Genomic DNA, 17,389 nt, shown 5'->3' on the forward strand with positions numbered 1-17,389 from the left:
GTACTTACCTGGCAGGGCTTGGCCCATCTCTCTCCTCACTTCGGCTTTTTAATGAATCTCTGTCAACCTTCAGTAGTGGCACTTCCGATCTTGACCACTTCTATTAGTTAGACATTAATCTAATTATTATCACTAATTACTACTTCTGGACGTATGCCGTAAATGCGTTTATATGGAGCTTTCCCTTTTTACTGTCAGATAATCTTAGCATTGGTTCTCTTTTGTTGTATTGGCATTCTTTTGTTACCTTAGCGACTAAAAGTCTTAGGTGGCATCCAAGGAAGACTCACCTTATAGCAGATTCTCTTTTATAAGTAGAGAATAGTTAACGTTATGGTGAGGATTAAGTAACACTTGTCCACAGAACCTCCCCCACCAGCCACCTCCAAACACACACACACACACACACACACACACACACACACCCTTAAATACAGAGACCTTTCTCCATAATTTGGGCATGTCTTACAGGCCTCCTCACTGATCAGTGTGATACAGGAATGAAGGAGCTGAATATTATGTTCATAGCCTTATTGTAAAGAGGGGGAATTGAGGCCTGAAGCAATTAAATGACCCAGCCCCAGTTAGGCAGATCATGGTCACAGAGACAGAAAAGTTCCAGGAAGGCATTTAAAAATTTACTAGAAAGACAAAGCATATTTAATTAATGGATAACTCAATTACTGTTGTTTTTTCTATCTTGGATCAAAACCACTCTCTCACCCTTTATTTTGAGGCTTAGAAGTAAATCAGCATTCACAGGGGACAGAAGGGTTGCTCTGTGATAAGCGATTTGAGAAGTTATTTTAATTGCTCATGACTTTCCTCAGACAGGGACAAGTGGAAAGCTCCTAAAGATGCTTGTTTTTTTACTTCTCATTCCACATATAATAGAGTAAAATCATTTAAGCAATACATCTGATCCAGGAAAGCTATAAAATGATGCTAAGTTGCTGCGTTGGTAAGTGACCAGTGGGCAGTCAATCCAGACACAGATTGGAAAGGGTATTTACTGAGTGAAAATTGTATGAAGAGGAAGCAGTGTGAAGAAGAATTTGCATTTGTAAATTTGTTTTGTTTTTTAATATCTGACCAGGAGTGTTGCCTAAGGCAAGTCTTTTTGCTTGGTATTTCAGAAAAGTGAAAGCGTGCACCTGTTTCCCAAAGAATAGATATGAAGTCTGTTAGTGTTTGGGGCAAGGGTATAGTGACAGATTAGCGTTGGATTTTTTTGCAAGATAATAAAGCTTCCTTGGACAAAGGGTAACTATTTCTTGAGTAGAAGCAGAGTTCCCTCTTTCAAGGGTGAAGGTGACTTGGGACTCCTTTGGTATCACCTGCAGGTACCATTTTAAGGAAGCAAGTTCCTTCCTGTGCTTCAGAGATAAAGCAATAGGCTTAAGTCCCCTGAGAGAGCCACGTCCCACCAGCGGCACACGTAGCTTATTTAAACTCAACTCTAAAATTGGCAAGAAAGAAAAGTGTGACTTAGAAGACGGTTTAAATTGTGAAACTTAAATTTGCATAGTACTTCACGATGTCTAAAAAATTTTTATGTTGCTGTATAGATCGGTAACCACAAAACCACGTGTATGTACTTTTATCGGGTTGGGGGAGGATTTGTCAAGGTGATTTTGATTATGCTCAAGTTTTGCCTCATAAGCTTACCTTAGAACCTCACCCCTACATAAGAAAAGACCCACACTCGAATTTAACCTATGCCTGAGACCGTAACGTCAGATTTCTCCCCACAAAGCTACCTTACGCCAGATAACTGCTGCAGATCAGATGGGCGATGGCCTTAATGTAATATTGATTTCAAATCAGCCTGTACAACCAAATTAACAAAATATCCCAGGTGACGTTTTCTGTCTTTTCTTATTTCTGTTTCTCCCTGCATAACTCGGGTACTTTTTGTTGAGGCATCCGTGAATGCCTGAGATGAAAGGGAATTTAAGATCACGGCTCACCACTGGGGTCATTTGCTGAGCTGGCTGCAGGGCTATTTTGCATCCTGTGGCTGTCCTGCAGCTTGGTGGGGTGATCATGGGTGAATTATGTGACTGCTGCTCAGGGTTGGTCACCACACTGGTGACAACCCCATTCGCTTCCTCCTCTCCCGCCAACTCCAAAGGGCAGGTGTGAACTTTACTTTGGAATCTTCTTGCGCAGGTGCGGTCTCACCAGGTAATAACATAGTCCAGGTGGTTTTCCAGAGGCAGAATCTCTGCTGCACAGCCCCATGGCATTTTTCTTCAAAGTACGATAAATACGCACTCAAGCGAACAATAGGAAGGCAGACTGCAGGAAGCCTAATGAACTTCAGCGGGACCTGTGCTCACGTTAACGTTTATCTTGTCTAATTTGGGGACTGGCATTGCAAGGGGCTCCGAGCAATCGCCTTTCTCATGTTTCTTAGGTCGAAGCAGGAGATATTCATGGCTTTCTGTTTTCCTTCCTCCCTCTCCCCGTGACCCTTCAGATTTATGAGGAATCCAAGATGAATTTGGAGCAGGAGAGGCCGTTTGTCTGCAGTGCCCCAGGCTGTTCGCAGGTGAGTGAGAGAATCCTTTGGTCTGTTTTGCCAGAGACTACCTGCCTTCTGACAGGGAAGCAGCTCTCACTTGCCAATCATGCCTGCTGTGGGCTTGCTTTCTTCACCAAGATATCGTCAAAGCCCTCGTCACCATCCCCACCCCCATCATCTTCCTCATCATTATTATTTTCTACTTTGAATAGTTTGAACTACTTCCCTCAAAGCCCCGTGAAATACATCAGCATTGGCCTTTTCCATCCTTAACTTTCCCCCTGGAAGTAAGCCAGACGCATCCTGCCCACCAGATGTTCAGGACTGTTATTTCAGAAAGGGGAGGGAGGACGCTGCTTTTACAATAGTCACTTGATACGGGGCCTTTGGATTACTGGTGGAATAGCTCACCATCAGAGCTGAATTCTGTTTTGTTTTGTTTTCCTCTTTGAGTAAAATAAACCCCCTATAACGCTTCTAGAACCCACAGTTTTTCCACTTATCTAAACTTCAAGAGGGGAGATTAAACATCAAACCTCTTTGCCTCCAGTGGCTCCCATCAGGCAGAATCGTTGTGAGGATTAGATGAGATACTACATGTAGAGTATTTAGTATAGGGCCTGCACATAATAGGTGCTCTATTAATGTTCACCGTTGTTACTGCTACTGCTGTTGTAATTACGGGCCGTGTGGCAGGATTTCCCAAGCTTGGCACTATTAGCACTTGGGGCTGAACGATTCTTCATTGTGACGGCTGTCCTGTGCGTTCCAGGATGTTCGGCAGCCTCCCTGACCTCTCCCTTGGGGGCGAGGTCCCCTTGGGGGCCACCATGGCCCCCGGTTGAGAATGACTGCCCAATGGTTTGTGTTTTTGGCTTTAGCTTTGTTTCTTTTTGGACCTCTTCCCTTTCCGGTGTCCCCCGATTCTCGCTGATGCTCTCCCCGCCCGTTTTATGTGTTGCTATGAGCCGTCTTTTCTCCTTTTTGGAATCAGGCAGGGTATAAATAAATAATGCCACAGACGTGTGGTCACCGGTGTCAGACGCTGCTAGAGCCGGGGCAGTGAGAGGCTGAGCAGAGGCTGTTGGGTTTGGCTGTTGGGTTCTGGCGGGTGACCTATGAAAGAGGAGTCCGGGCGGGGACCAGGTTGGAAGGGATTAACGAGTGAGTGGGTGGTGAGGCAGTGGAGGTGGCCAGCATAGAGGACTCTTTCAAGAGCACCAGGGCATGACGGGAAACAGAGTGATATAACGGTAGCCTGAGAAGGAAGCAGCCTGAGAGAGGTTCTTTTTAAGCGAGAGGCTAGCCAGGCGGGGTTTAGTCTAGGACGCTGGTAGTGAAGGTTGAAGAGGTGAATTTCCAATGACCTTGAACTCAGTGAAGGAGCAGCCTTCTCCCCTGAGAAGGCTGAGTGGACCAGTTGGACAAAATGAGGCTTGAGGATTTCCGTAGTTTCTAGGTTGCCCGGTGAAACTCCAAGCCTTCCCCCTCAACCCCTTGCCAAAGTTAAACGTAAAGATGCATCTGAAACTTGATGTTTCTATTTAATGTGTTTCTTTCTCTTGATAGGCTGTTTAAAAAAAAAATATGCGTAGCTTTCAGCTGAAGACGTGTTAGAATTGAGGAAATGTCATAGTTCCCTAGTGGTTCCAAGGGTCTCCCGGTGGAGTGTTAGCCAATTACGGTCAAGTCAATTGTTGTGATCATGGCATTTACGGTAATGACCGTCCAGAGCCTGGGAACCTGCATAGAGAAGAAAGGATGGCTGGGGTTTGGAAAGGGGAGTGTAAATATGAGTTACCAGTGCTTGTGCTGCATTGGGGGTGATGTTTCCCCCTTTTCCCTCAATGGAAAGAAACTTTGCTGCATTAGGAATGGTCTACAGTACCTGGGAGGTTTTTTGTGTTACGGCTCCTTATACATTAGCTTTGTCCCAGACATCAAGAGAAACAAGCTTCTTTTGCTCTTTCTGATCTCACAGATTCCATTGTTAATTTCACTGCCCTGTTGCCCTCAGCACGAACATGTTTTGAGTTCCAGTGGCTTCTCTCAGCTGTGTACCTGTTGTAGACTCTACATTTTGGTTATTTACAATTTGCTGCTATTTTCCTGGTAAATTAAAAAAAAAAACCCACGATGCCCTGTATTGTCTCTTTGGGGAAGGGTTTATAGTTAACATGGCATACTATGGAGATTATTGTCACTTAATAAGTATTGTGGTTAATATTCTATTTTAGGTTGTTATTTTATGGAGCCAGAAAATGGCTTACAAATACGAAGTAAAAGCTATTGCCATGTTGTTTGTTGATTATATATATCACAGTAAAAATTAAAGTAAGGATTTTAGCAGAAAGACTAAGAAGTTTACCCTGTCTATAAACCACACATGGTAGTGTCCCATATTATAAGGTGTTATAAAGGACCAAGAAAATAGATGAAGCTCCATCAAAAACCCCTGTTGTTACAAATCAAACTTCTATGTAGTTAGAAATCTGACATAATTACCATGCTTTGCAGATTCTAAATGCGCCAATATATATGATACAAATAACAAATAAAGAAATGATTTGTATTCCCCAAACTACTTTTATTCCAAAGGATTTAGTGCAGTGAATTCCCTCATTCATATGAACCCAAATCTATACACATTGCAAAGAAGATGTCTACCACGGTATGCAATAGTAGTCGAAACTTAAAATGACTATCCCAAGGGACTGGGAAGCTCCAAGAGATTTTCTAAATTGTCAAAGATTCGGAAATGTTCAGCAGAGTTTATTGCCTTTTGTTGTATTTTCATTTGACTTTGGTAAAGCAGACACTTTGTTAAGTTCAGTTATCAAAAACATACCAGTCTGAGTCAGGGGAGGCTAGGATCTGCTCCAATAACAAATTATCCCAAAGCTTCAATGGCTTAAACCAACAATCGCTAATTTCAATTGCACAAGCATCCATTTCTATCGGAGCTTGGCAGGACATTCTTCATAATCTTTTAGAATTCAAAAATGCTCTTCATATTCCTGCAGAGATTTAGGAAGATTGAGGAGCCACTATTTCTTATATTGTAAGTTGCCAGACTAAAGGGGAGATGGTCTTGCACCACGAATTAGTTGCTGACATATGAGTAACGTGTCGTTTCCATTCATGACTCCATGGGCAGAACGAGTCACATGGCCCCACCCAACCACAAGAGGGCCAGGAAATCCAGTCCCACTATATGACTAGAAGCCAGACAGCTGAAAACATTTGGGAGCTGCATTTTTGATAACCGTAACATCATTCTTTGAAAATTAATAATAAAGTGTTGGTTTACGATACTGTACAGAGTATAGAATCCTAAAAATGATTTGCCATGTTACTATAAGTCATATATATATACTGATAAAAGATCACATAATGAGTGTGCAAGGTCGTCATAAACAGAAACATACCAAACAAATGGCATGTGCACATTTGTAGGTGTATGTATCAAATAGTTGAGCATGACGTGGAATTCTTTCCCAATGTCTGACATGAATCAAAATTCTTTTCCTACTTCATGCATTTCTCCCACTTTTGGTTAATCTATAGATCATGTGTAGCATACTTATTATGCCTTAGACTTAATTTTAGACAAAAGTTCCAAATAGTTTTGTGAAACTCCAGGGCTACTTAGGTCTAAATTCATTTCTTTTTCTACTTTGGACATGTTTTTCCCCCATGTAGAGGTAGAAATGAGAGAATTTTACTTGGCTTCTTTGGGAACATAAATAAACATTGAACATTCATTCAAACACTCAAATTCTTTGAAGGTATAGCATATTTCTATTGTATATATTACTTGAATACTTTCAATATTGTTCATTTCTTCTTTCTCATTGATTCTTTAAACACAAATTTAGGGTCTTCCTTCAGATGCAAATCTCTAGTTCCTAAGGAAATATCTAATTTACTGATGAGTCATGACAGTTGACTATATTCGAAGACTACCTAGGAAGTAGAGATTTTTAAAAGGAATTCCCAGAGAAGGAACGGGGAGCCAGAGATGATGGCAGGCAAAGGTCTCTATTTCTTATTACTCTTAAGCCAGATTTTACTGCAACCTGGTTAAGCCCCCGGTAAACTATAATGGCAATAATTACGCGTATATTTGGGTGCAATTCAAAGGAACAGCTCTGCCCATTTGCTTGCAAAAAATAATTTGTCATTTAACTTAGCATGCTTTCACACTTTTTCAGAACTAATTTTTTGTTTTGCCTGTCACATATGCAATGCTGAATACATCTCTTTCTCTGTGATGGCAAATATATGTTATAAAACTAAATGGCTCCTCTCCCCTCTTCCCACCCCCCCCTTTTTTTTCTATTTGTCTGACAGCGCTTCCCAACAGAGGACCATCTGATGATTCATAGGCACAAGCATGAAATGACTTTGAAGTTTCCCTCAATAAAAACAGACAGTATGTTATCAGGTAAGGAGCCATCAAGCAAAAAGGCTTTGGGTGAACAGCATCAGCCGCACGGGAGATACTTGTTCAACTTATGATAGGATAGTTTCCAATGGCAAATGCTGTGCCTTGAAGACATATATTTCTAAGGTACAGCAGAGACTTAAAATAATGGTAAGCAAAAATGTAATCAGCTAATGTGGTGTTCACTCAAATAACTGGAGAGCTGGGACTTCTCATTTTCAGGAACGTAAAATGTTTATTACTATGAAAGTTGGCTCCATCTAAGTATTTTAAAAATCACATGCCTGTAATCAGTCAAGCAAAACATCTTCACTGAGCATTTGTGATGCACACTAAGCTGTTCTGAGCGCCATGGGAAGTACAAAGATTGATACGATTTCCGTTCCTGAGGATGTCACAATATCGTGGACGTGTGAAAATTTAGCCGGGAGGACTATGTTTCAGATGAGTATTTGGAAAATGCTGTGTGACTTTAGTAGAAGGAACTTCCTCTCTCTCTCTCTCTCTCTCTCCCTCTCTCTCTCTCTCTTTGCATTGTGGTGGTCAGTGAAAACTTTTTTAAAGAAACAGAGCCTACCTCCTAAGTGGAAGATTAAATGAGATGATAATGCAGGGGAACGTAGCCAGTGTTCAGCAAATGTGAGCAGAAATAAACAATAACAATTCATCCATCAAGTAATTGCTATTCCTTCCTATTTTTGATAGGTGGTGGCGGTAAGTTAAAACAGAGTGCAGGGCCAGGAGCGGGCAAACTTGAACTCTAGCATGGGCTCTGACTCCACCGGCCAGATAACCCTGAGCCACATCAGTGAACCCTTGTGGGCCTCATTTTCTTTCCACATAGAATGGGAATGATTTTATCTGCCCAGTCTATTTCACAGGCCTATTGTGAAGATCCAGTGAAAGAATGTCAGTGAAAGTGTTTCACAAACCCTAGCAGGGTAATCGAAGTGTTTCCTGTTACCCTTTTAGGCTAGAAATATTTCACCGAAGCCACTGTCTTCTTGGCATCATGAAAGAGATAATATGCCCATAAACATGCTTTAAATGATATCAGAAGAGAAACGGACTGCCCTGGCAGGCCTGGCTCATATAATTTCGCATTTCTATGGCACTTAAATTTTACGAGTATTTTATTATCCCTATTATTAGTAAATCCTCCAGGAGTTTTGTCAGACAGGTTATTATTACAAGTCATATTTTACTGATAGAGAAGAAGGGGCATAGGGAGATGGAGAAGCTCTCCCAGGCTTACCGCCCGGGGCGAAGACAAGGGTCCTTGGTTCTGCAGTCCTAGCCCACTGACTGGCATGGCCGCTGCATTGCCGGGCTTCAGCGGTTTGTATCGACAACCAGATAATGCTGGCGCCAGGGCCATCCACACGTCTCACAAACCCGCCAGTGACTCGTTAGTAGTGTGGATGTGCTGTGATTTAGAAGAATCTTGAGCCCAAAGGCAGCGTCTGTCCTTGCCTCCGCCACCACCCGCCACCTCTCAGCCTCCTCGTTTGGATCGAACTAGTTGGCTCTTCAGAACTTGTTTCATCTTCCCTTACGTCTAGAAGCAGAGATGCAGAAGCGTAGATCTGCAAGAATTACAAAAGCCCAGAAGCGTTAGGAGGGATCGTCTGTTCTTTTGTTTTTTTATCATTTCTTCTGTTCTGTCAGTCGTCTGTCCTTCCCATTATGAAGCGGTGTGACTTTATCATTGAACGATGAGTATATATATATATATATATATATATATATATATATATATGCAAGTAGCAGGGCTGGAGATGTTGCAATTCCCAATGTTTAAATTTATCGGTTCTCCTCTGATTTTTCCCCAAGTGGAAGCCCTCAAGTAGGCTTCTTAGTGTTAGGACAGGGGGAGGTGTGTGTTAAGGAGTAGAAATGATGTGCAGATGCTGCGGCTTAGTGGTAAGGACCAGGTAGTATCTTTCAGGTATACTGCTGGAATGGCCCTATGAGGAGCCCCATCCGAAGGTCTGAAAAAAAGGAACTAAGGATGTGTGAACACATATATTGTCTGTAAACACATTTTATTTATTTATTTATTTATTTATTTATTTGGAGAGGGGAAGAAAGAGAGAGAGCGAGATCATGAGCTAAGAGAGGGACAGAGGGAGAGAGAGAGAATCTTAAGCAGGCTCCATGGTCAGCACAGCGCCAGATGCAGGGCTCGATCCTACCACCCTGGGATCGTGACCTGAGCCGAAATCAAGAGTTGGGTGCTCAACCGACTGAGATGCTCGGGTGCCCCTGGGGGCCACTTTTTTTGTTGTTGTTGCAATATCCAATTACACAACATTTCATTTCAGATGAAGTGGAGCTTGACATAGAAAGAGAAAGTAGGGTATATATGTTTATTACTAATTTCAGAATATCTGGTTAACTTGTATTTCGGAAAATCACCTCCTCCTTCGTTAATTGCAAATACTATAGTTAGAGACATTAGTGAGATGCCACAGATAGGCTTTTTGAAGGTAAGTGTCCAAAGCGTTGTCAGATCTGAAATAATTTCCTGGCTTTGTCATAAAGTCCATTTTATTCAGGCCAGGTACAACTTACTACTCAAGATGATTGTAAATGATCTGCGCCATGCCATAAGGCAGAGTAGTAAAAGTGACAGTCATGATGTTTTATTAGCATGAGTGCTCTTATGGATAGACAGTAAACATAAAACCTCAGTTTAAAGAGACAGTACCAGTTGGTACATGAATGGGGTGGTGGTGGTAGATTCTGAGGCAAAAACTTCTAGACCCTCCCACCTTGGCCCTCCCATCCTTATTTGGTTCATGTGGTACATTTCCAGAGTCCCGATATGATGATGGACTTGAGTCTTTCCCTTTAGCTGTTCTTGTTGTAAGTGAAGATAATTTCATGGTGAGAGAGGTTGTGATATCAGAGATTTCTAGGGCACAAGGCAGAAATGGGAGCCAACTGAGAACATTATACTGTCACATACAGGTTGCAAAATCACCAGCTATTATGCGACAAAAGATGTGTTTGGTTTGAAAATTATGATCAAGTTTTAGTATTAGAGCTAAAAGAGTATGGCGTTTGGGTCTATTTTAATGGTATTGTGATTACGCATTCAGGAATTCCCAAATCTCACCCTGTCAGAAACCCCCAACCCCACTTATTTACAGAGTTCCCAGGTTCTGTACAGGTAAAGGCCAAAATGGGAATCAAAGTGCTACTTTATTTATAGCCAGACAAGCAAATAATATTCCACATGAGAAGTGCGTGCATGCGTGTGTGTGTGTGTGTGTGTGTGTGTGTGTGTGTGTGCGCGCGCGCATATTGGGAGACTATGGTGGAAATATTGACCTAGAAGATGACAGATTTTGCTTCCTGAAAAGATAGAGTTTGCTTCATGAAATTTAAGAGTGTTGCAGACCTTTTCTCAAAAGGTAAAACCCAATCAACATCTCATCTGAGAAAGAGATACGCAAAACCACACCTTTAAACGCCTCCATGCAAGACATCATAGCCCAATTAATGCTGGAGGCAACTGGTGTGTGTACTTGGAAGGAAATTAGAACAGGCATCTGCTGGGGTGTGGAAAGAGGAGCTAAAGTTGTCTCTCCACCGTCACTTATTCATTCATTCAACAAACACTGAGTGTCTGCAAAGATCCTATTGTGCTAGGTGCTGGGGATGTGGCACTGAACACGACAGATGAGGCCCCACTTCCGTGGAACTTACTATACTCTACTGGGGGTGGGAGGAAGAGAGGTAATTGACGACACCCCTCCCCCTAGATTAATAAATAATGAGTCAGTGACAAGTGTGAAGATGAACCATGACAATGTGAAGTAAGTGTCTAACCGGCTGCTAAAGGAGGTCAGGAAAGGCCCCTCTGCATTAGTGGCATTTCAACTAAGACCCAATGCTCAGCACTGTGGGCTCCAGTGTCCTTTCTCTTTGTCTTCTGAATATGTGGGGCTGAAAGTGGTGACCCCACAACACCAGATATGGTGCAGCTGACACACACGGAAGAGAGGTGAGAGAGACTGGCTTCCTCATTCTGCCTTCCTTATTCCCATTCGATGTAGAGATCTACTGTAAATGACAGTAGAGTCCCTCAGAACCCCATTGGGTCCCTGGATTAAGTCTAGCATGAGGGACTATCTCTAATTCCAGGCTCTACACCTAATTCTCACCACGGAGAAAGCAAGAAGCAAGAAATTCAGTGAAGTAGAACATGAGATTGATCATGATTAACCGGATGATCTCAGAACCCAAATCCATTGCTCATGGCCGTTTGCTACAAACCTACATAATAATCCATGGGCATTTTAAAGGGAAAGTCAGAGAAAAGGTGACCATCTCATTACAAACTCTTTTTGGAATGAACTAGGGTCTTAAAAAAAAGACTGAATAAGTAAATCTCTCTCTCTCTCTGTCTCTCACGTGGGTGTGCGCGCGTGCACACACAACACGCACACACACACGGACCATACTTACCTCTTCTTCCATTGATGATGAAGGTACATAGTGACTCCCCACTACTGAAATTCATCAGATCTCTATGGAACAGAGGGTGGCGGAAATGGCTTTGCATTGGAGGGCAGCATGATAATAACAATAGCTACCATTTATTGCCTTGTCTTATACCTATAATTGTGCCTCCTGCTTTATGTACATTATGTCATTTAATCCTGGCCACTTTTTTCGCACAAAGAAATAAGATCAGGAGGGTAAGCAGTTTGTCCAAAGTTCCTGTCTATAATTTTCTCATTGTACATCTAGATTTGCTGAGCTCCATGCACTAAGAACATGGTTTGGTGTTACATGATTGGCTTATTTCTTCATCATATGGAGAAAACAGTCAAAAGTTTTTAGAAAGAGATTATGTTAACACACTAGCATTTACAGGAACAAAGAGTGCGTTTTAAATCAGATTTTCCCCTCCATTATGACAAGTGGCAATGGGCATGAGTAGGAGTTGTCAGCCTGTCATTCATGTTTCCAGCTGGTCAAGCAAAATTGAATTTTGAATGATTCACCTGATTACCTCGGAGACCTTGATCTGCAGTACTCTTTATATATGAAAAACTGGCTTCCAGTCTATTCCATCTGGAAACTAATATCTTTGACAAAGAGTGTAGGAGAACTCTGGCAGTTGGTGACTGAGTGGAAATCTGAAGCTTTAGCTTCCATGGTTCAGGGCAGGGCTTGATCAGAGAGTCACCTTGGATCCCTCAGTTCATCTGGCTTGCGGAGACATGATCTCCTGGTGTTCATAACCCTCTTCACCAGCTCAGCTCCTCTCACATGAATTAAAACTACGGCTTGAGCTGCCTGGGCGGCTCAGTCGGTTAAGCGTCCAACTCTTGATTTGGGCTCAGGTCATGGTCCCAGAGCTATGGGATCGAGCCCCCTCATCAGCCTCTGTGCTGAGCCTGGAGCCTGCTTAAGATTCTCTCTTTCCCTGTGTCCTTCTCTCTGCTTCACTCTCTCTCGCTCTGAAAATCAATAAATCAATAAATCAAATATTAAAATAAATAATACAATAATAAAGATATAATATATATAAACTTATTTATATAATTTGGATAATATAAATAAAATAATAAAATAAAAAATTAAATAAATAAATAAATAAATAAAATAAAGTAAAAATAAATAACATTGTGGCTTGATTGCTGTGAACACTTTGGCTAGGCCATGGCTGACCGTGAGTAGGTGTGGATTATATACTTGATTAATTTAAATCTGAATCTGTGTCTTCTGGAGCCCTATGTCATATGAGATGCCCTTGTCAGAGCATTTTCTAGTTGATTCAAGGCCCTCCCAAGGGCCTCTAGTCCACCAGCTCTCCACCCAGACAGTAAATGGATTGCAGCATTCGATCCAGGAGTCTGCCAGTGTCTCATCTCTCGCTGACCTGTATCACCCACACCATGGCCAACGCTTAAACATCCCACCGCTGTTGTTTAAAAACCAGAGTTGCCTTGGTTTGTCCCATGGAAGCACTGCCTCTTGGGACAGATGCAGGGAAAGAGTAACATCAGTGTTGCAGAGAGGACCCTATTGCTCCTATTGTATAGTCACACTCAATAAAAGGCACATTTATTGTATAAAGGAGCCTGTCTAAAATTCCGTGGAATTCTGTCAGTTGTTACTGATTGTTGCTTTTATAAAGGATTGTGTTATTTTAAAATTCATTTAGGGGCGCCTGGGTGGCTCACTTGGTTGAGCATCCGACTTCAGCTCAGGTCATGATCTCGCGGTCTGTGAGTTCGAGGTCCGCGTCGGGCTCTGTGCTGACAGCTCAGAGCCTGGAGCCTGCTTTGGATTCTGTGTCTCCCTCTCTCTCTCTGCCCCTCCCCCGCTCATGCTCTGTCTCTCTCTCTCTCTCTCTCTCTCTCTCTCTGTCAAAAATAAATAAACATTTAAAAATTTTTGAAAAAAAATTCATTTAATGTAAACCCTCTTAATTAAGACATTATGAAAACTCAGAGAGGGATAGGGATGAAGTAAGAAATTTTCAAGAAAGCACTTGCTGAAAAATTCACGGGATAAATATAACTATAAAAAGAATATCAAAACTAAGAAAAATGCCTTTTCTGAGAACCCCAACTCTTACTAAAATAGATATGCTAATTCCAATCCTTTTCTCTATTGATTTGAGCAGCATTCTGCAGGAGTTCCATTAAGCTACGTTTTGTTGGTTGAATCTGAGCCATGCAAATAGTAAAAATGCATTACCTTTTAAAAAATACCCTATAATTAGAATGGTCACTAATTCAAACTGATCTTTCTTATAAGTGGTTTGAATTAGTGGGGCTTTTATAGTGTTCCTAGCCACCATCAATTTAATATGAAATGATGTAAAATTACTTCACGTAGTCCTTTAGTGAGACCATAGTTGAGACTATTAGACCAGTGGGTAAGACAATTTTGCTTAGGAAGTTTGCATTCTTCTTCTCTGATATGTTATGGGAACTCTGCTTTTACTGTTTTTTTTTGTTTTTTTTTGTTTTTTATCATTTGTCTCCTTGCCTTTTTATCATTGAGGAAAATGAAACATAGACAAACGTACAACTCAAATGCAGCTCTGAAACCCAATGAGGTAGCAGCCTATTATTAAATGTAGAGCAGACTAAACACTTTTGAAAAGAAGAATCGGGTTTCAGCCTTTAGCTTTGTGCTTGTCATTTAGACTTTGGAGTAATCATACTTGCTGGGGCTGAAGCATTTGATGCTAGGCAGACTATGGACTGATTGGAAAACTTAGTGAGTTTTTTCCCCTAATAGTTGTAGCCATGTACTTGTCGTCCTTCCCCGATGTACTGGGGTGCAGAATTTCCTATCGTATAACGGAGGGGTGAATTTCTAAATCATATTGTCAAGCCTATGGCACTCTTTCAGGTATACAAGAAGGGTCTCTGTATAGCAAGAATCCTCTACCTAGCTGTTTCCAGAGGCAGCGATTCTATGAAAAGGGGCTCCTTTTTCAAGGAACAGACTAACCGTTCCAAGAAGGGAACCTGAAACTGAAATAGGACAAACTTTACAAAGGATTTTTTTTTTTATACCTTTTGGTGCCAATTTTTCTTGTCCGAATGGTAAAGAAATCCCAAGGACATGCGAGGCAGGTAGAAGTGGGTAACATACCTTACTTGCCCTGGTCCCAGCTGTCTGGGTCTTCTGAGAAGCTGGTATGCTCTTTGCGAACTCCCTGTGCGAAAGCAATGTGTAGGTGCTTATGCAGTGCCAATTCAGATTTGCAAAGGTAAGAACGACAAACTACTTTCAACTCAAGGAAAGCCCAAACTCAAAAGTTACTACCTTTTAGGTTAGTTTGATGGGGTGCCTGGGTGTCTCAGTCGGTTAAGCGTCCGACTTCAGCTCAGGTCATGATCTCACGGTTCGTGAGTTCGAGCCCCGCGTCGGGCTCTGTGCTGACAGTTCGGAGCCCGGAGTCTGCTTCGGATTCTGTGTCTCCCTCTCTCTCTGCCCATCCCCCGCTCATGCTCTGTCTCTCTCTATCAAACAAATGAATAAACATTAAAAAAAATCTTTTAGGTTCGTTTGAGATTTGGAGTTGTTTCTTTCTCTCAGTCAGATGATCCCCACTCAAGTGGAAACACTAAAAGAAAGGTGAGCAGAAATGCCTGCAATGATCATCTCAGCTCTGAGTTCCCACCGGAACCAGTTCCTGTAAGTCCTTGGAGTGTGGCCTGTTATGACTGAACACACCTTAGACATTACCCACCAATGGGGCATCAGCCACCGTTATTCATGAACTGCTGCTACCATAGCTGATGCATGCTCTTGGTTCTAAATAAGGTGTGGCTTATAAGAATTTTAATTTACGGCCATGGATATTGCTCACCTACTTTAGATCTAATTTCAGCCGGAATAGTTATTTGACAAAGCATTCATGTGGCTGAGAAACTCTGACTCTTTTATTTAAGCTGCTGATAGATTTAGCTGTCCTCTTTTTGAAGATTTGCACATTTCCTGGCTTACTTGGAACTGGTACCATGTGGGATCAAAGACCGCTAGAGACCCTGTATTAATTCTAATAAATGTTAAAATAAAAGTTAAGCTCCATTTTCTGGTTCCTGTTGTAACTGGAAAGAATAGCTCATTCACAAGAAGAAAATGAATTAAAAATTAGGAACAGTGTGCCTTATCTCTTCCAAATGTGGGTACAGATATCTGTTTTGCTTTTCCCTTATTATATCATACAGCAAAGAAAGTCACATTTAGTAACAACTCTATGGCCTCCATCTGGGTCTTCTGCTCTAGGAGTAGGAGGGAACCAACTCCCTTTAGGGTTCAAAGCTCCCCTTGCTTCAGACCTTTTGTTTCCTTGTTGCTGCCGAGAGGCTCGTGATGGCGGCCATTGCCTTTACTATCCCTGTGTCGTGTTCCTTCCCCCTCCTTTCCTGATGTATGTGTGTGCGTGTGCGGGCACTGGAATCTGGGAATAATTTTGCTGAGAGAAGACAGAACACATTTCTCAAGTTTGCTTGATGTTTGGCCTCCAAATGCCAGTGTGAATTCGATTTCATGGCCCATCTCATGAACTCATCTTAGGGTTCAGGACTCATATGGATCCTTCTAGGATTACTGTTCCCTCTACCTGGAATCATGGCTCTCAGCTTGTAAATCTCCAACAGAGAAATATAGAGGAGCAGAAGAAAAATTAAAACCTGGAAAACTAAGTTCCTACTGATGACAAGTGGTCTAGTATTTCAGTTCTGTTGTGTGTTGTTTTCGAAGGCTTTTTTGTCACAAAATGACCTGAAAGATAGTAGAGTCTGTGGGATTATAATATGGTTCTATTATATGAGGGATATGAATGATTCCAAGATATTAAAATTTTTTTAACATTTATTTATTTTTGAGAGAGGGAGAGACAGAGCATGAACGGGGGAGGGTCAGAGAGAGAGGGAAACACAGAATCTGAAACAGGCTCCAGGCTCTGAGCTGCCAGCACAGAGCCCGACGCGGGGCTGGAACTCACGGACCGCGAGATCATGACCTGAGCCGAAGTCGGACGCTTAACCGACTGAGCCACCCAGGCGCCCCGATTCCAAGATATTTTAAAAGAACCAAGGATGGTTAGGATTGTCAGTTACCAATACAATTATGTGACTCAATTTCTAAACGGGTCTGGGGTGAGTTTCAGTTTCCTTATAAGTAAAAGGGGGAAGATGATTTCTACTGAACGTGGTTGGTGTGAAAATTAATGAGATGATGTGTCATACAAAGCACTTAACACTATGCCTGACATGGAATAAGCACTCAATAAATGGAAGAATATGTACACACACACACACACACACAGACACACACAAACACACCCTTTATTTTCACTGTCAGGTCTTGTCTATTTGTACCTTCTGTTCAGGAACCTTCTTTATTTCTCTAGTCTTTACCTCTGGCCTAACTTCTAGTGTCTAGCCAGCTGTTCCTGATGCTTCCATTAAACTGTCCTTTAAATGGTTATGTTTCTTTGACCTGCTGACAGTGACTTTTGAAGGGAACCCAGTACGGTGGTGATTTTAGGATTCATAGAACCATGTAACTTTAGAACTTTACTTGAAAGATAAGGAATATGAGGTCCAGAGAATGTAGGGAATTTCTCCCAAATCATACAGTTTTCAAATCTGGATTTCTGGGTTGTCAACATTGTCTTTTACACATGTAACAGAGTTCTTCAGACCCAGAGGAGAGTCCCGGCAAAGCACAGGATTCAGATTGAGAAGGGATTATGTCTGAAAGTTAAAGAGGAGTGATAAAATGGTTACAAATTGTGACCTTGTGTAAGGTACTTATCTCTCCATTTCTAAAATAATAGGTACCTACTTACCTCATAGGATCTTGTGAGATCTAGATTCTAGACAATGTGGGTGAAAATGTTTGTAAACTGCAAAATGCTTCAT

General features: G+C 41.8%; 1 protein-coding gene across 4 annotated transcripts in view; it reads left to right on the forward strand.

Moving 5' to 3' along the window:
• CREB5 (cAMP responsive element binding protein 5) overlaps nucleotides 1-17,389 on the forward strand; it is a 398,990-nt gene that overhangs the window by 70,351 nt on the left and 311,250 nt on the right. For 3 of the 4 annotated variants that reach the window (XM_019443683.2, XM_019443686.2, XM_019443684.2), the window contains 2 exons: nucleotides 2,483-2,554; nucleotides 6,881-6,974. In XM_019443683.2, the coding sequence (XP_019299228.1) occupies nucleotides 2,483-2,554; nucleotides 6,881-6,974 (166 nt within the window). Of the gene's footprint in view, nucleotides 1-2,482; nucleotides 2,555-6,880; nucleotides 6,975-17,389 lie in introns of those variants that run through there. The other variant, XM_053897662.1, reaches the window with a different exon arrangement.

The sequence above is a fragment of the Panthera pardus genome, unplaced genomic scaffold, assembly GCF_024362965.1.
Source record: "Panthera pardus isolate Hobbes unplaced genomic scaffold, ASM2436296v1 HiC_scaffold_8, whole genome shotgun sequence".
In the NCBI taxonomy this organism is placed as follows: domain Eukaryota; kingdom Metazoa; phylum Chordata; class Mammalia; order Carnivora; family Felidae; genus Panthera; species Panthera pardus.